General features: G+C 38.7%; 1 protein-coding gene and 1 long non-coding RNA gene across 6 annotated transcripts in view; one reads left to right on the forward strand and one right to left on the reverse strand.

Annotated features, from left to right (window-relative positions):
* Positions 1–7,936, forward strand: part of EVI5 (ecotropic viral integration site 5) — a 157,694-nt gene extending 149,758 nt beyond the window's left edge. For 2 of the 5 annotated variants that reach the window (XM_012730168.1, XM_012730169.1), the window contains exon 21: positions 3,699–3,845. In XM_012730168.1, coding sequence (XP_012585622.1) covers positions 3,699–3,748 — 50 coding nt within the window. In that variant the 3' untranslated portion in view covers positions 3,749–3,845. Of the gene's footprint in view, positions 1–3,698 lie in introns of all 5 variants that reach the window. The other 3 variants (XM_012730167.1, XM_012730166.1, XM_012730170.1) reach the window with 3 other exon arrangements.
* Positions 1,760–18,503, reverse strand: LOC105854120. Its single transcript, XR_001145845.1, has 3 exons — positions 18,425–18,503; positions 16,855–16,892; positions 1,760–1,884 (listed from the first exon to the last, which is right to left on the reverse strand). It is a non-coding gene; the product is annotated as an uncharacterized LOC105854120 (long non-coding RNA).
* Positions 18,504–18,638: the final 135 nt, after the last annotated feature.

Below are 18,638 nucleotides of genomic sequence, written 5' to 3' on the forward strand. Positions count from 1 at the left end.
GTGTAGGATCACATCCTTCAGGTCTGCACTCCACCCACCACCAGGGCACCCACATTCCTCCACCACAGTCCATTGTGCCTCCTCCACATTCAGTTCTCCCGTTCTCCCTCTGGTGCCCTCAATTCCACAGATTTCTGGGGTTGATTATAGGTTTTATCTGATGCTGTTTTGTCTCTCTAGATTCCATATGTAAGTGACACCAGTCAGTATTTGTCTTTCCCCTTCTGACTTAATTCATTTAGCATAACCATGTGCCACCCCATCCATGTTGTTGCAGATGTCAAGAATTTATCTTTTCTATAATGAGCATTATTTTTATGGCTGACTGCTAGGCCAGGCATGCACTGGCATGCACACACGTACATACTACAACTTCTTTATCCCTCCATCTGTCTGTCGATGCTTAGGTTGTTTCCATATCTTGACTATTATAAATAATGCTGCAATGAACATGGAGATACAAATATCTTTTCAAATAACTGTTGTTTTTTTTTTTCACTTTCTTCCAATAAATACTTGTGATATTGCTGGATCACATAGTAAGTCTATTTTAATTTTTTGAAGAAATTTCTTACTGTTTTCCATATGACTGTACCAATTTATATCCCCAACAATGTACAAGGGTTCCTGTTTTCTACATCCTCACCAACGATGTGTTATTTCTTGTCATTGGCAATAGTCATTCCAGCAGGTGTAAGGTGATATCTCATGGTTTTGACTTGCACTTCAGTAATTAGCAATGCCAAGCATCTTTTCATGTGCACATCGGTCATCTGTGTGTCTTCTTTGGAAATGTCTGTTCAGATCCTCTGCCCATTTTTCGATTGGATTATTTGGTTTTTTGCTATTGAGCTATATTAGTTCTTTCTATATTTTGGATGTTAACCTGTATCACATATGATTTGCAAATATGTTCTCCCATCCACTCAGTTGCTTTTGTCATTTTGTTAGTAGTTTTGTTGACTGTGCACAGACTTTTTAATTTGTTGTAGTCCAGCTTGTTTATTTTTGTTTTATTGCCTTTACTTTCAGTGTCACCTACCCAAAATGATTGGTCTAGGATTGAACTTGTGCTACAGTGGCTGCAGGTAGCTTCATACTTCTCGCTTTGAGCCACCAGGGAGGCCCTGTTCAACTAAGTTTGATGCTGATAATGTTCATAAAGATTTTTATGGGATGGTTGGTTGAAAAGGTTTATTGTGTGTTTTTTGTTGTTACTTAAGCATAATTACTAGTTCCCAAAAGCCTGGTAATGAGGATGAGCAGTACTGCTCTTAGATCCAGGCAACCAGGACTTCAGTTTGCAGCACCCAGCTCTGGTCTTATACTAACCAAACCTCTCCACAGGATGAAGAGCCCCAAAGGACATCTCTACCTGAAATCCAGGGCCCCCCCCCCTCAACCCCCCACCGCTCAGACTACCTGAGTACCCGGTGCCTTAATTCCTTGCTGCACCATTACCTGATATCAGTACCTACATACACCTCTCCCCTCTCAGAACATTTTGCACACTCCTAGATCCAAAGAATAACAAGGGAGTAGCTTCAGTTTTAGCAGCAAGCTTCTTATCTTCTTCATTCCTTCTCATGTATGCCTTTGCTATTCTCTATTGGTAGTTCTCAAATAAAGAAGCATTAATTGCATCTCCTGTGACATAGAGAATTGACCTTTACCTGCCCACAATCTATAGTAGTTTATATGTTTGAGGTCACTTACTGCATCTTGTATGAGGCTGTCGTGTTGGAATTGCAATTAAGGTTGTTCAGAGCAAAGGAAAGCCACAACTTTCCAAACAATTGGTGAGGTTGTCGTTCCTCTTCCCTGCTCCTCTGTAACAGCCAGTAAGAAGGAAGGCACATGTCTTTATTATTTCTTCCAAAAGATCTGGGGGGGAGAAGGGAAAGAAAGGAAAAGGTTAACTGACTTAATTTAACACTTGATGTTATAAATCATGTGTTGCAATGTGGTGATAGGATGTTGCATCAGAACATGGCCGTTGTAGGGATGCGGGGTTATCACAACTTTGATGGTAGGTGCTCTGCGCTCTTTACCTGAAAATTTGACCCCCTTCTGCTCTGCCAAGGAGGAAGGTGTTAATTTAAATTGCATTGTCCTATGTTACACATTTCATTCTCTTGCTCCTTGGTACAGAAATTTCTTTATGAGCGAAGATTTGCCAGGCAGACATTGTTCTGAGTCTCAGCATCCCTCTCCCCAAGTAGGGAAGTGCTGAGGTTTCTTCACTCCTTTCTGGAAGTCTGCTGGGAAAGCTGAGAGGTGTTATGGGCAGGGCTGTAATGTCATTACTCTGAGTACCGTTAATTTTGAAAGTGCTTGTAATATTTCCTGAACATTTCATATTGCCTGTATCTCAAGATTTAAAAGAGTAAGTTATCGAGAATTTGTCCGTAAGAAAGAAAATAGAAGGTTCATGATCATGATAAGGGTAGGAAACATGGAATATATTTCAGCAGAATTCTTGATCGTCAAGTGGATTTGGGTAGTTGTTTTTATTGTTTGAAGTGTGTTGTTTCTTTTTTTCTTTTTTTAACTTCTGCTTTGTTGTGGAGGGGGGAGATGTCATAGCTTATAGGAGAAATTAAGCAAGTGACAATATCAGAATTAAATGTTATATTTAAAACATGAATTCTTGACTCTGTTGTCTCAAGTTTATTGTGGTGGCAGTGGCATTATATCCACCATGGGGGATTTGGAGACTGGCAAGAATGCAAGCAAAAAAATAAAGTGCCGTGATGAAAAGAATTCCCCTTCAACTCTAATAAACTAGTTTTGCATATTGTGGTTTAGAAGTGGGAAAACAGTGGATTTTTCAGCACTGAACGCTAGGGTTAATCAGACTGGCCTATCCAGTGGTAGATAACATTAGCTCTTTACTGCCATACTACATAGAGGCTGGCCTTGTATAATACCAGGCTCAGAGAAACAGAGCTTGGTAGCCAAAGATGTAGAGATCTGATCTGTACACGCTCTTCCTCTTCCCTTCTTGGTGAGAGAAATCACTCTTTCACCCTGGGGAAGAAATGAGGAGATGGGAACAATTTATACACTGCTGACAACCCACAATGGAAATACCAGTAGTGGGAGAAAGCATTCCTGCTGTCACGGCTGTACTATAGCAGGTCGGACACTCATAGAAAGTCTTTATGGTTTATAATCACTCTCAGAATTACAGAGATGTGCTCTCAAAAGTGTGTATAATAGTTCACAGTATTGTCTTAAAATCCATGTCTTTTACAGGTGAGCTGACACAAATGCCTAGTATTTACCTCAGAAGAATCCAGGCACAGGAGAGGTTTAATGTAACAGGATCATCTATGATGTGTTGTTGAAATTAGATGATGAGTGCATTCATTATGTTATCTCCAGGAGAGCAAAGGTTCAGTTTGAATCTCAACTTTGCCATTAGCTGTGTCCTCAGCAAGTTATTTTACATAAGTCTCCACTTCCTAATCTGTAAAATGAGGCTAATAAAGTATACCACATTGTAGGAAGGACTACTGTGATGACTCAAATAAAATAACAAGGTATATGTCCACTGCCAAGGAGCACTCAGTCGTAGTCACTCCTATGTCTATAAATGGGAAAAGATCACAGTATCTCTTCCTTAAATATGAAATGTGTGCTTGCTTAGTGTATTTCCCCAGTTGAATATATTAACTTGGATTTTGTTTTGACAGCTCAGGTGCCTAAAAGGCCAGAGGAGCTTCTCAGGCCAACCCCCGTTTGATGGAATCCACATTGTCAACCATTTAATAGGAGATGATGAATCATTGCATTCCTCCGATGAAGATTTTATAGATCATTCCGTACAGGAAAGTAGCGTTGGCTTTCCTTTGCACAGAAAACCTGGCCCAGTGACCTTGGACCCCACTGTGGCAGATGGCAGTGAGAGCGATACAGAAGACAGTGTGCCGCAGACCAGAGAGAGTGAGCGCGGGGCGCAGCAGGAGCGGCACCCAAGAAGAGAGTCTTATTCAACCACTGTCTGACCACCACTGTGACCTGGACTGTGGACTTTTTTAAGGGATCAGTTATATGACTAAGGGTTTTGAACATTATCTGTTTCATATGTAAATATATAGATATATAGAGATAGATATATTTTACAATCTTACCTGCCTTTTTATCTTTGCCAAATCTTCACCACTGACTTGCCATTGCCATACAGTAGACTGGTAATATGGTTAATGGGAAAAATAAGAATCTAACAGTATTACTGAATATTAATGTTTCTTGTTTATAAACTGCTATTATATCTATATGTGGGAATCATTTTGAAGTGCAGAACTATGGAAAAATTGGAATTTTTTTTTTTTTCAGACAAAACTGTTCTTGTGCAATATTTTCTGCTCAGTGAACAAATTGTGTATGTATTTATCAATTTGTTTTCTGGGCAGCTGTCTACAAACATGACCAAGAGATAGATCTAACTTTATCTTGTTTTTGTTTATGGTCTTTTTTTTTTTTTTTCAATTAAAATTATTGTCTTATTTGTAGGCCACTGAAAGTTCCCAAAATAAAAGTATTTCCTTATAATTTTGTAAATGTAAATGAATAGTTACCTGTCTTGAGACTTTTAAGTTTTGTTTTAATGTCTAACTTTATGTGCATATGATGCTTCTATGTGTTGCCTGCCTACAGAGTAGTAGGTTAACTACATATATGTAGTTTTTATGTACATTTTTATAAAGCTGCATCATACATCTTTAAACATCATTTTATATGGAGAAAAGTTATTGCAAATTGACTGCCTTCAGCATTCTAACAGGACTTCTGTAAATAATAGGCTAAAAGAAAATTGAAAATAAAAACAAACACTAATATTTTAATAGCTCTAGTATTTTGCTTAGTTTCAACACTAGCTGATTCATAGTTTAATTAATGCTTGTTCAAAAACACTACTGGTGAAATATTTTTCTTCATGTGATATAGCTAAGAAATTTTTAATAATTAAAGAGGTTATGTTAAAGCACATGTTACTTAGTGCTAATATACTACTTAAGATAATTTAGGCAGGCGATTGAAGTCCAAGATACACAGTTATATCTATAAGTAATCTGTGAACATTATCTTCAGATTCTCTAGCTACTAATATATACATAAAGCCATATGAATTCTTACCTATCAATTCTTTCTTTTTTATCAAATCTAGATTTTCTTAGAAAACTGAATGCTTGTGGAGGAAACACCCAAATCACGCTTACACTTTGGAACGACAAGAATGTGGTAACTGGATGCTTTTACTCTCATTTTCACCAGAGGATAATATGAAGGTGAAATTGCGTTTATAGAGAGGCACAGTTTTGCACAATATGTAGCACGCAGGAAAAAAAAAATCTGTGTAATGGAAATGAGTAGAAGAGACAAAAACAGTTTTGTCTAAAACCAGGAGTCTAGCCTATGGTACACATGGATGAGGCTTTTCCAAGAAGCTCTTCATAGCTATTTGCTTGACAAACAAGAATGAAAACATGCATGCAACACGTTAACTTATTTACCTGTGGTCACAGGCTATCAGAACCAAGATTTTAATCTCAATCTCTCTAACACCAAAATATTTGAAAAGGTTCAGCTAACAAATTTCTCAATTTCATGCACTTCTGATAATTGATATGATTTAAATAAATTTTATTCAAATGTGCTTCCTGAATGTATTTGTAGGTATGTATCTGTTTAAATTAATATTCAAAAGCTCTACATAGCTTATGAGTATATATACTACTCCTAAAATTTTTTGACTAGTACTTTGGAGGTTCTTGTTTCAGTTCATTACTGTCGGCCCTGAGGTGGTTGGTGCCCATATGAAGTCTGGTGATTCGTGGCCACATAATAATTCTGACTCCCCACATCAGATAACTGATTGATTCAGAGGTCAGCAATGACAGCCTTTGAGCCAATTCCAGACAACTACCTGTTTTCACGTGGTCCACGATTTAAGCAGGGTGGTTACATTTTTTGGCATTTGGGGGAAAGTATCAAAAGAATCATCTTTAGTGTCACCTGAAATGCTTATGAAATTCAAATTTCAGTGTCAGTAAAGCTTTCATGGCGTACACCCATGCTTATCCATTTACATATTATATGTGGTTGCTTTTGTACTACAATGGCAGGGTTGAGTAGTTGGCACAGGAGTAGACAGTTCTCATAGCCTAGAATATCTCCTGTCTAGCATTTTTGCGAAAAAATTTGCTGACCTTTGATTTCAGTGCAGAAAATGCAAGCTTGCTTAGTTTCTCTTAGTAGAAAATCAAGCTATTTAGTTTTGCAGTTAAGCTACAGTGGTTTGGAAACCTAAAATTTCCTGGTGGATCTTAGAACTATACCAAATGGAAAGTATGCCAACTATTTTATATCATAAAGTCTTTGACACTGTATACAAGTTCAGAAGGAAAATGTACCTTTGGAAATGGGAAATTCCAGAATCCCAGCTCTGTTCTTTAAAGCATGCATTATTGACTTTTGTGGTGTCTTTATTGAGTCATTGTTTTAATTTGACTTTAAAATAAGAACATCTTTCTAGAGAATTTCCCAATGACTCTCTCTAGCTAGGAATTAGATATTAAAACAAATTTGGTAAATAACCCTTACTCTTTTGATACTCTTGTAATTTGAACAGTGAAAAAACTACAAACAACAATCTTCACATTTAAGAACTTTGATTCAAATACTCTTTAGAAATCTTCCTGGGAAAAAAAGTTAAAATGTAATTTTACACAATTTATACCAATTTTATTGATATTAAACACTCAGTGTTTAATGATACAGTGAGAAATAAGTCCCAACTAACTGCCCAATTATTTTGAAAGAAACAACTTTTTCTTAGTGTTGAACATGATGCAGCTGTAACTCTCCAGATAGTGCCTTTGATTGAAACAAGGTTAGGTCTTTGTAATTATTTTGTTTTTGACATCAGAAGAAATGACTTGACTCCTCATCCCCCTTTATATTCTGAATAGTACACTACACTTTTCAGATTTAAAGTAAATCTGAAAGGTAAGGCCTTTCACAGCTTGATTATTGTGTAGTGCCAGGTATCGACAGCTAACATTCATGAGGTCACTGATTTACTTTATTAAAATGATGAGCTTGAGCCTGAAAGTTATTGCTGCTCTCTCATTAAAGTAATACTTTTTAAATTTTAATTTAATTCCTTCTACTGAAATTAAATTTTCTGATCAACAGTGGACTGAATGCTATTTGTAACTCAAGTTTTCACACACATCCATTGATCTACCTATCCCTTCTTTTCACTCCAAAGAAGAGATGATAAAATAATACATTAAATATACTATAGATATGCAAAATTATAATGTATTTTCATTTTATTGTTGGAATTTCTTATTGTAACATTGTATGATAACCTGAAATGTTTACTTGTGCCTTTGCTTTGAACAATTAAAGTTTTCCATTTTATAAGATTTCTGTTTTCTTAAACTATTCAACTGAAAAAGGGAGAGACATCAAAATACTATTTAAAAGTGCTTGACCTGACATCAGATAGATATTCATCAGTGAGATTTGTGGTCCATGGATACAAAGGTCAAATCTATCTGTATTTGTGCCTGTAAATCAATACAACGGACAGCCTGGCCCATGGTATTTTTCACATAAAACCAGATACCTACATTTGTTACTTCTTTATTTTTGAAAATATTAATTACAGCATTTTAATCTCACATTCTATTATAGATAATTAAATTAGCCTCAGTTTGATAAATGTATTCAAGTATATCATTTGAATATGCAGATGGATGTTATTGTGAAAAAGAAAAATTTTGTCTTCTACATCTTTATTACAATGTACTACATAATTTCTTTTGGGGGAAAAAACTTTTTCTTAGTGTGAAACATGATGCAGTTGTGACTCTCCAGATGGTGTCTTTGATTGAAAGCAAAGGTATACCTTTGTAATTATTTTATTTTTGAATCAGAAGAAATGTCTTGATTCCTCTTGCTCCTTTGTCTTTTCTACAATGCTATATATCTTCTATTGATCTTCTATACAGTGCTATATAGTAACTATTACAGTGTTATGATTTCAGAAGCAATAGTTCATATACTCTGCTTTATATCCAGAAGGATATAAAGCGCATTATAAAGGTACATGAAATGTGAAAGGTAGTTATAAATCCAGAGTTTCTCCACCTTGGCACTCTGGACATTTGGGACCTCGCTGTTTCAGGGGGCTGTCCTTCACACTGTAAAGATATTAGTAGCGTCACTGTCCTCTACCCACTAGATGCCAGTAGCACACCTCCCCCCTTCATTGTAACAAAGCAAAACGTCTCCAGCTGTCACCAAGTAGCAAGGTCTGAGAATGACAATTACCCTTGGTTGAGTATCTCTGTTACAAATTTAGAAATGGATCAAAAAACAAAGAGGCATGAGAACCAAAACTAAAAATATATACACCCATTGAAACTGGATCACAACTTTGATTCTTTCTAGTGGTCAGTGAAAACAGTAAAAATCTGTACCAGAGGGAGGTACCACTTCACATGAGGATGGCTGTTGTTTGAAATAAACAACAGAAAATAATCTGTTGGCAAGACACGGAAAAAATGTGCATTGCTACTGGGAATGTAAAAGATACAGCCATTGTGTGAAATTTTGGCAGTTCCTCAAAAAAGTTTAACATAAAATTGACATGGCCCAGCAATCCCACTTCTAGATATCTTAGAAGAAAGCAGAGACTCACACATATACACCAGTAGTCATAATAGCATTTATTTACTATAATTGCGTGACCATTATTCAATGTTAAATGAAATTCCAATACAGCCTAGAATGTGGATATACCTTGAAATGCTATGTGAAATAAGCTGGACATGTAGTATTTTAAGTATGGAAGTACCTAAAATAGCAAAGTCAGACACAGAAATAGAGCGGATTCAGACATTACCAACAAAGAGGGGTGTCGAGGAAAGGGGTTTACTTTTTTTTCCAAATATTTATTTATGTATACAAGAGCTGGGGTATGGGCCAGAGCTGCAGGTGGTGAGAGGATTCACCAGAGACAAAGTGGGGAGAGAACAGGTGGATTGACCAAAATATACTGCTGAGGGGAGCAGCAGGTGAGACAGGAGAGGGCTGCTGCACCACTTGGGTCAGCTCCCTGGCCAGAGATCAAACGCATGCTGCAGTGGCTGTGGATAGTTTCATAGTGCTGAGACAATCCTTGTGCCAACAAGGAGGACCAGGAGTTACTTTATAATAGATTCTGAGCTTCTGCTTGGAATGATGAAAAAGTTCTGGAAATGGATCGCGGTTGGGTTTGCACAACACTAAAGGTACTTAATGTCACTGAATTGTACACTTAAAAATAGTTTCATGGAAAACTGTTTGGAGGTTCCTCAAACTGCTAAACATGGAGCTTCCCTATGACCCAGCAATCCCACTCCTAGGTATCTACCCAAAAGACACAAAAACACTGATTGAAAAAGATACTTGTACCCCCATGTTTATTGCTGCTTTATTTACAATTGGAAAAACATGGAAGCAGCCCAAATGCCCAAAAGTAGATGACTGGATTAGAAAGATGTGGTACATATATACAATGGAATATTACTCAGCAACCAAAAAAGAGAAACACATGTCTTTTGCAGCAACTTGGATGGAGCTGGAAAAGATCATGCTTAGTGAGATAAGCCAGAAAGAGAAAGAAAAATACCAGATGGTTTCACTCATAGCAGGAGTATAATGGACCAGGAGAGAAAGTAACAAAAATAATGAACAACCATATACCAGAGACATTCTGTGGGGGTGGAGTGGGAAATGGGATCAAAAATGGGGGGGGGGGGAGGGAAATGCACGGGACTATGGTGGTGGCACAGGGGTGATTTGGTGATGGGAAACCCGCGGGGATTACAATTGAGATGGAAAAAAAATGTGCAAAATGATGTAAAAAAATAAACTTTTTAATAATAAAAAAAGTTTCAAAAATATTGGGCCACCCTGGCAGTGCAAGGGTTTAAGTCTCAGTACTGTGAAGCTACCTACAGCCACCGCAGCATGAGTTCGACCCCCAGCCAGGGAGTTGACCCACCTGGCCAGCAGTGCCTTACCTACTGCTCCCCTCAGCAGTGTATTTCAGTCAGTCTACCTGTTCTGCGCCCTACTCTGTCTCTGGTGAATCCTCTTACCCCTCCTCCCCACCTCTGTCCTACACCCCAACTCTTGTATGCATAAATAAGTAAAGTTAATCTTTGAAAAAATAAAAACTAGCCTTGTTAAGAACATAGAATCAGCATATTAACTGCTCAAATAAAGGTATGGAATGGGGAAAAAACTAAATCTGGCATGCAAGCTATGTGTCAAAATCTGCACAAATCGCACAACTCTGTGACCTTATTCCCTGTCCACTAGACTGTCAGCTGTGGCCTTGTTCTGCCTGAAATTGCATTTATACCCACGGGCCCACATGGCTCCTCACTCCTCTGGTCTCTGCTTAAATACCTCCTGCACAGGACCCTTCTAAAATGCTCCTTCCTGGTTTTAGGTCTCTCCACAGCATTGACGATAGCTGACATCCTATGCATTTTATATCTTCCTTTGTTTTTGTCTATCCCACTAGCATGTGAGCTTTGTGATTTCAACATTCAGAATATCACCTTTGCTTGCAGTATTTGTTGAATGAGTGAATGGTTGACTAAATCACTGGCCCTCAGTTTGTTCACTAATAAAATGGGGTAAACAACATCTGTGAAGCACAAATGTCTAGGGGGAAACCCAGAATCCCAACGCTGCTGGCCTGGCTCCAGAGTCCTAATTATTGACTAGGAAACCACCCCAGCAAAAGGCGTCAGCCAGGCACTGACAAGGAGCTGGAGATGAGTCAGTAACGCTCCTGTCCTCACACACAGAATGAGAAATGCCAGAATACAGATACACACCATGGGGCTCGGAGGTTACATCCAGGTAGGACCTTTCACTCTTTCCCAGCAAGCCCCACCCTGTCACGCCACATGTCCCTTGGCCTCCTGTCCCACAACGTGCTCTTAATGGGTGCTGATGCCTCCTCATTGAGTGTATGGCTCATCTCTCCTGCACCCTAAATCTTACCAAAGGTGTCTAGAAATGAAACCTCTTAAATCAGTGGGTAAGATTTCAGGCCCAGAGAACCTGGTATAGCCTGAATTCTGACTCAAGATGTAGCTGCTGGGCCCTCCCTGGTGGCACAAGGGATTAAGTCGCAGCACTATGAAGCTATCCATAGCAGCTCGACTTAGATCCCTGGCCAGGGCGGTGACCCACAGTAAGATCATTCAACAACCATGTCCCTACTCCCAACCCCTCCCCTTGTCACCCATGACTGGTCACTTTTTCAAAGACTAAAAGGTCTTATCAGAGGCTGATGTCATCATATCTCAGCCTTTTGGCTAAGATCAAGTAGCTAAGGCTGCTGTCAGGAACAGGAGAGCAGGGCCAGGTGGAAAGAAGCTGGCTGACTTTAAAGATGTTGTTTCTCTGATTTTTTTTTTTTAAAGGAAATGCATACTGTACACATGAGAGACTCCAAGGCTGAGAGATACTATGGCGGTTGAGATGCACCTGGGCGCTCCTAACTGTTCCCTGCCTCAGCTTCAGGGGGTGGGTCAGAGGGCCGCCCACCCAGCACCAGTGCAGGCGCTACCGTCACTCCCAGCTCAGACTGCCCCCTTCCCCCCCGAGCACTTGTCTTCCACTCCAGGCAGAGACGTCCCTACTGTCCAGTGTCAGTTGGACAGAACTTCCCGCCTCAAGCAGAGTTGGCTGGCCCTGCCTTGGTGTTTCGAAACACAGTTGTGAGTGGACCTACCTAACCGCTGCCAGGCTGATTCTTCCACATGGGAAGAGAAGACGTGACATTTATCCTCACTGCCTGCATTGTCACTACTTTTATGTCCCGAAATCCAGCTTTCACCCTTTTGCCCTTTGACTGGGCCAAACGTGCTCCACAAGAGTTTTCATCCTTCGGTGCGTGAACATGAGAGCTTCCGAATTGCCAGGCACACTGCCTGGCCCAAAGGGGTCTCTGAACCAGGCCCCCTCCCCTGCCTCCGAAGTCCAGCTGGCCCAGCTATTGCCAGAGCTGCAAAGAGGTGGCAAATGGAACAGGAGGGGAGTTGTGAAGTTAAGGAAAAATAGATAAAGAAAAATGTCCTGCCTTTCCCCCACTATCACCCCCTAGTTAACTCTTAGTCAATTCAAAAACTAAAACCAGGGCCAGCTCCACCCTTTTCTGGCAAACGGCCTTCCAGTTGTGCTCTTTGCAGGGATGTTATGGCCGGCAGCAGGCAGCCAGTGCTGGGATTTGAGTAATCACAAGGCCAAGTGGGGTGTGTGGGAAGGTGTGCTGTTTGGTCTGGCCCGAGGCCCATGACACTGTAGCTATTTTAAATGGATCCCACAGCCTTTCATTTGCTTCACTAATTTCTCTAAAATAGAATTGTTTATCTGTGGGTCAAAATTGGAGAAGCTTCTTGTTCACCACCAAACTGCTCTGTCTGAAGACAATGTGTACACCACAGCCCAAGGGCTTGGCACCTAGCGGCTGAAAGGCGCGGAGAGAGATCTGTGCTTTGCTTCCCAGTATCCTCAGAACCAGCCATCTGTTGGGCGCCCAGTGAGTAATTTTCCTCTTGAAGGAAGTAATTGTTACACACATCTTTATTTCCTTGTGCTATATTACTACAAGTGGCATCCTTAGAGCGGAAGGTATGTGTATTTTAAATTCTTTTTCTTTATGCATATTATCTGCAAATTAACATTCCCTTTTGTAACATAAACAAGTGCTCATTTTCCTTAGAGAACATACTTTTTGGAAACAGAAAAAAATTAGTTTGAACTATATATGTTTCTAATGGTAACTTGTGGTATTGAACATACTTTGAGGAATTTTTTCTCTGTAATCTGATAGGTTAACAGCTTATATTTACAGCGTGTATTATTACTGTGGCTCTGCTTCTAACCACCCTGGAAAGAATACTCTTGAGTTCATATAGACGTAGCTTTTCTCTGGCTTAACTAAAACCATCCCTGCCACAGGACCATGATACCTGGACTCAGGGTGAGGTGGTCCGGGCACTAAGAGGGAGAGATGGCAGAGTTTTCAAAATGTCAACCTTGGTGATGTAGCATTAGCTGAATTTAAAATAAGCTGTTTTTTTTGTGTTGTTGTTGTTTTTAATCCATGGGTTTTATCTTTTGGGGGTTCTTGTAATATTTTTTAAAAGTTTAATCTATTTTTTTCTTACATTGTTGTTAATTTTTGGACAATATATGAATCCCCCCTTAGGTGTGGTCCCCACAGTTTACCCCCCACCACATCACCCTGAGCCATCACCACAGTGCTCTTCCCTCCCCTGTGTTGACCCCTCTCCTCTCTCTTCCCTGCTGTAGGCCTCAGATCTATGGTTTGCCTGCACGTTTTGTCTTTCTCCGGGCCCTATATTCCACCTACAAGGGAAACCACCTCGTATTTTTCTTTTCCCATCTGGTTTGTTTCACTGAGCATGATCCCCTGCAGCTCCATTCATGTTCTGCAAGTGACATAAGTTTATCTTTTTGCCCATGTTCAGTGGCTACTTTTAAACTCAGCCTCTACACTGATCCCCAGGGTTAGAATCTTGAGGCAGAGTTCATCTAGTGCTATTCCTTGTGTTTCCTTGTTCTAATCTCTCCTCCACCAGTGGAAAAAAAGGCTGCAAATGCATACATAGCATGTGCATTCTTACCAGAGAGGGACTCGCGGTTACATGTAGGTATGTGTGTAGAGTTTATTTTAGTTAACATTCAAATCACAGGGCATGGTGTTGCCTACCATTAAAGTGGTCCTTACCCAACAACAGGAAGTTACTTTAGGAAGAGGCAATGTTACTTTGGCACCCTACTACCAGCCTTAGCTCAGGTGAACTGCTGACCATGCTGGGGATAAAGACTGAGATCTGGAAATGACCTTGGAAAGTCCAGAATTTCCAGAATTCAAGGCCTCCCATGGAAGATGAGGTCTGTAATGTGGGAGTGGAGACTGAGTGTCTCAGGGGTCTGTCTGAATGGGGATGTCAGAAATCTACATTAAAATGCTTCCTGGAGAATCTGGGGTGCTACCCAGATCCAGGCTGGTCTGGGTTTGATCTGGGTTCTGCCCTTTGGCTGTGTGTGATCTAAGGGAGGCAAATGGACTGGGATGATGAGAGGCATTGTATCAAAATATAAATAGGGGCCTCCCTGGTAGCGCAATGGGTTAAATCTCAGCACTAGGAAGCTATCCTCAGCCACTGCAGCAAGAGTTAAATCCAGCCAAGGAGCTGACCCACATGGCAGACCTCTCCTGTCTTGCCCACTGCTCCCCTCAGCAGTGTATTTCAATTGATCCACCTGTTCTGCTCCCCACTCTGTCTCTGGTGAATCTTCTTACCTCCCCATGCCCCTGACCTACACCCCAGTTCTTGTATGCATAAATAAATAAAATAAATCTTTAAAAAAACAAAATACAAATAGTCTTAGCATATAGTGATAATAGTTAATGCTTAGTAAATGCCTACTCTGTGTTTCTCGTCTATTAACTCTTCGAAGCTGTGTAATGCAACAAACTGAGGTAGGTACTATTTTTTTATAATGATCATTGCAAGAAAAAAAAACAGCTACAGAGAGATTAAGGAACTTAAGGATAATAAATGACAGAACTGGACTCTCCAGACTATAGAAATCTGGCTCAGCGTCTACATGCCTTCGTACTATATTCTGCCCCTCAGTTACTGGGGTGTTTATAATTTCCCAGGATGAAGTATAATTCCACTTCTAACAACCATACCTAAAGAAAGAATAATGCTACATTAAAAAAACCAAACGAAGGGGCCCTCCCTGGTGGCACAATGGGCTAAAGCACAGCACTGCAAGCTAGCCACAGCTGCTTCAGCGAGAGTTCAATCCCCGGCAAGGGAGGTGACCCACATGGTGCGGCTGACCTCTCCTGACCTGCCAGCTGCTCCCCTCAGCAGTGTGCTTCGTCAATTGGCCTCTTCTGCTCCCCACTCTGTCTCTGGTGAAGCCTCTCACCACCCCTGCACCTCTGGCCTGTACTCCAGTTCTGTATTTATAAATAAATAAATCTTTAAAAAAAGAAAGAAAAGAAAAGAAATAGCTACAGTCCCCAATAATTCTCAGCCACTCCTTCTCCCTGAGGCCAGGATGGTGATGAAGTTAGAACACCCAATGGACTAGTCAATTGTGACTGATTCATGCTGTCTCTCTTCAGGGGTTTGCTTCTCAGGGAGACCATGTGGGCTGATGCCCTTAGCATCCCAGCCAGAAATTTCCAGGAAGCCACAGCAAGTTTCCAGGAACCCCAACTCCCACCTTAGCTCTAGGTAAGGGGGAAAGGGGTAGATATTCCCTCCAAGGGAGCTGTGTTTTGTAATTTTTTTTTTTTAAATTGTAGTATATAGGCTTCACTGTTTCAAAGTGAAGTGTTTAATCTGGGTTAGGGTAAAATGATCACCAAACATCCTGGAGAAAATGATGAGAAACTTAAAAGAAAAATAATTTTAAGTTTTCTTTCTCATTACATTTTCCATTCACCAAGTAAAATCTACTCCTTTTTTTTTCCATAAAAGTTCACACTGGGTATGTTTCTATGAAGAGTCATCTCATGCAGCCCACACATAAGATGACACTTGATTCAGTCAATCTGTTCTTAGGAACAATGTAAAAATATATTTGTGGTAAGATTAACAATTTTCTTGTTTGAACTCTGTATACCAAGGCGGCAGCCACCTGCCTCTTCAGGTGCTGGAAATTATCTATGTGAAAGCTGAAATCAAATTTTGTATAGTAATAGAATCTGTCTTATAACCTGATAAGATTTAAACATATCTGTCCCAAAGTGGTTCTTTAAATAAAAGTGTCTTCACATTTGAAAAGATTTGTAAGCATTAACTCATTGAGCCCTTCTTACTCATAGCACAAGTCTTCTATTGTTTATCCCCAAACCTTTCCTTTACTTCATTTCCCAAATTTTGCATTTGTTGGCAAAAACGCATTACCCATTTTCCATAAGTGATGATACCATCAAATCTTACTTTGACTTATAGTATCATTTGGATTTTATTTCATACTGACTACTTGTAAGAGTAGAAAGGAAACAGTTATATTACCTAATGTGTTTGAATTAAAGCATCACATAATTATCATTCTACATTCTTTTCATGAAATAATACAGTTTAGAAAAAAAAGTTAGCTCATTTCTCTCTAATTATACCCACCCAAGCAATGAATCTACAAAATTTTTTTTTAATAATCTTTGATACAGTTAGGACAGAACCACCATAATATAGAATGGAGATACTATCCAACAAATGCTTCTTGTGTATAAAGACAAGTTCCACGTCATTAATCAAGGTCTAACTTCTCCATAGTTAATTTTATAATAGTTTGACTGTTAAATGATATGAATTCTTTTGGCTTATGCTACCCGAAATATTTTTTTTGTTATGTATCAAGAGCTATAAAAATCTTTATTGTTGGACCCCTAAATACCATATCCTAAAAATATATCCAAAGGAAGTAATTTAACATGTAGGTGAAGCTATAGCCAGAAAACTTTTCATATTTTACTTTAAAATAGTAAAAAGAAAGAAAAGAAGCTAAATATTGAGACAGGACTGATTGAGTACATGATATTAATCTAGTGGATAGAACCTGAAGAGGTGTAAACCTATACCCTGATTCATACACAGTTAATAAAGCAATGTTTCCACAGTAAAAAATAAGTATAAAGTATCATTTTTATAACAGTTGAGAATAATAAAAGACATTAAAGTAAGGAAGATAATTGGCATGGTTTTTACTTACATAGTTTTTGCCATAAGGTTTTTTTGATTAAAGAAAGCCTGAAAAATGAAGAGAATAGGAAAAAATGGTAACATTTAGTATAAAAAAACACAAACAGCTATGATATGCTTACAATTAAATCTTTGTTAAAAAAACTATTGAAATTGCTTTATTAAGGATTCTTCTTTTCTTTACCAAATTACATGTAATACAATTTATAATGAAAAATATATTTTAAAAAAACACCTCTTGATGTAAAAATAAACTGTTATAAAACTAAAAACCAAATAAATAAATAAATAAAAATAAAAACCTTGTGGAAACATGTAAAAAGAAAAAAAGAAAGAAAGAAAATGCCTCTTCTAGTTTTTCCTAAGGGATTTCTGAATTTATTTGGAAGTTGATTTACTTAATGGCATTTTAGTGTCTCAGAATTTATAATTCATATCTCTCTAATGAAACTTCTCTAACTATCTTTCTAATAAAATACAACTTTGATTAAAAAAAAAAAACACCCTTTGAGAGATAAAATCTCTTGTCTGGCTTAGAGAGAAGCTTCATTCCTTGTCCCAACCTGTGAATTTTCCTGATTGTGTTTATTAAACATTAATTTTACTTTTAGTTTATCTCCCCCAGAGGTACTCTTCAGGTAATAACTTATAACATTTGATACATGGGAGGAATTTCCTGTGTTAAAGATGAATAATAAGTCTGAAACAAGTTACTCATTTAATTCTCTCCCCAAATAAATCCATAACATATCCAGAAATGAAAAATCAACCATTAGTTCATTTCCCCTGAACTTTGATTTAAAAAGGAGTTCAAGTTCTTGCAAATTGCTGTAATAAAGTTTATTTATGCAGTGTTGAATAAATTGAACTCTCACATGAAACAAGAATGTTAAACTTAGGATACCTCACTGGGAGCTTTGTCCACACCTGGCACCCAGAGGAACTTTGAAGAAGAGAAATCAAAGAACTGCTCCAAAATTTTGCCAGGTACCTCAGTATTTTGACTTTGCAGGTGACAGAGTGAGGATGGGAGAGTTAAGCTAACTTACCCAAGGTCACAGGGCTAGTAAGTGACAAAAAAACAGAGATTGATTCCCACAAATAACTGACTACAAGAATCTTGGACCTCTCCCCTCTCCTGTTATTATTACTATGAGAATTGAACAAGGGAAAAAAATGATATAGAAATGTATGCTGGAAAGGGGGGCATGAATGGTCTCTGTGGCTTCAGGGTCACCAACTCTTCATATGCCTCCGCTACCCCAAAAGAACAGAGAATGGCAACAGTAAAGCTCTGGGGAAAAAACAAACAAGACACTGGCCATGACCCATTACAATTTTCTTTTAAAAAATATTTTAATCTTTTGTTGTAGGGAAATTCTGATCAATGGTGTTTTGCTTCAGTGGGCCACTGTTGAGAGCTTGGAAATGTTATTTGGCATGTACAGATACATTATTACATTATTCTTATTTAATAACAATAAGTTACTGACAAAATTGGTAACTTTTCATTCCATTTTTGGAAAAACAGGTATTTATAGAAAGTTATGTGTACATAATTATATGTACATTCTACTTACCATTAGATCTATTTCAGTTCCAAAGGAACATTTGCAAGGAGGAATTCTTTCTAATTTTTTCTAAGATGTGAGGCTTTGGGTGATGGTCCCTCGGTGTTAGTTTAGTCGTAAATGAGAGGTACTTTGGAGTAGTGGGAAGTCAGTTTCAATGAATCATTTCCTTGAAGTCAGGTTCAGTGAATCATTTCCTTCTTTGCAGCTCCTTGGTAAATTT

This window comes from Condylura cristata, unplaced genomic scaffold (genome assembly GCF_000260355.1).
Source record: "Condylura cristata isolate star-nosed mole 26May11 unplaced genomic scaffold, ConCri1.0 scaffold00026, whole genome shotgun sequence".
In the NCBI taxonomy this organism is placed as follows: Eukaryota; Metazoa; Chordata; class Mammalia; order Eulipotyphla; family Talpidae; genus Condylura; species Condylura cristata.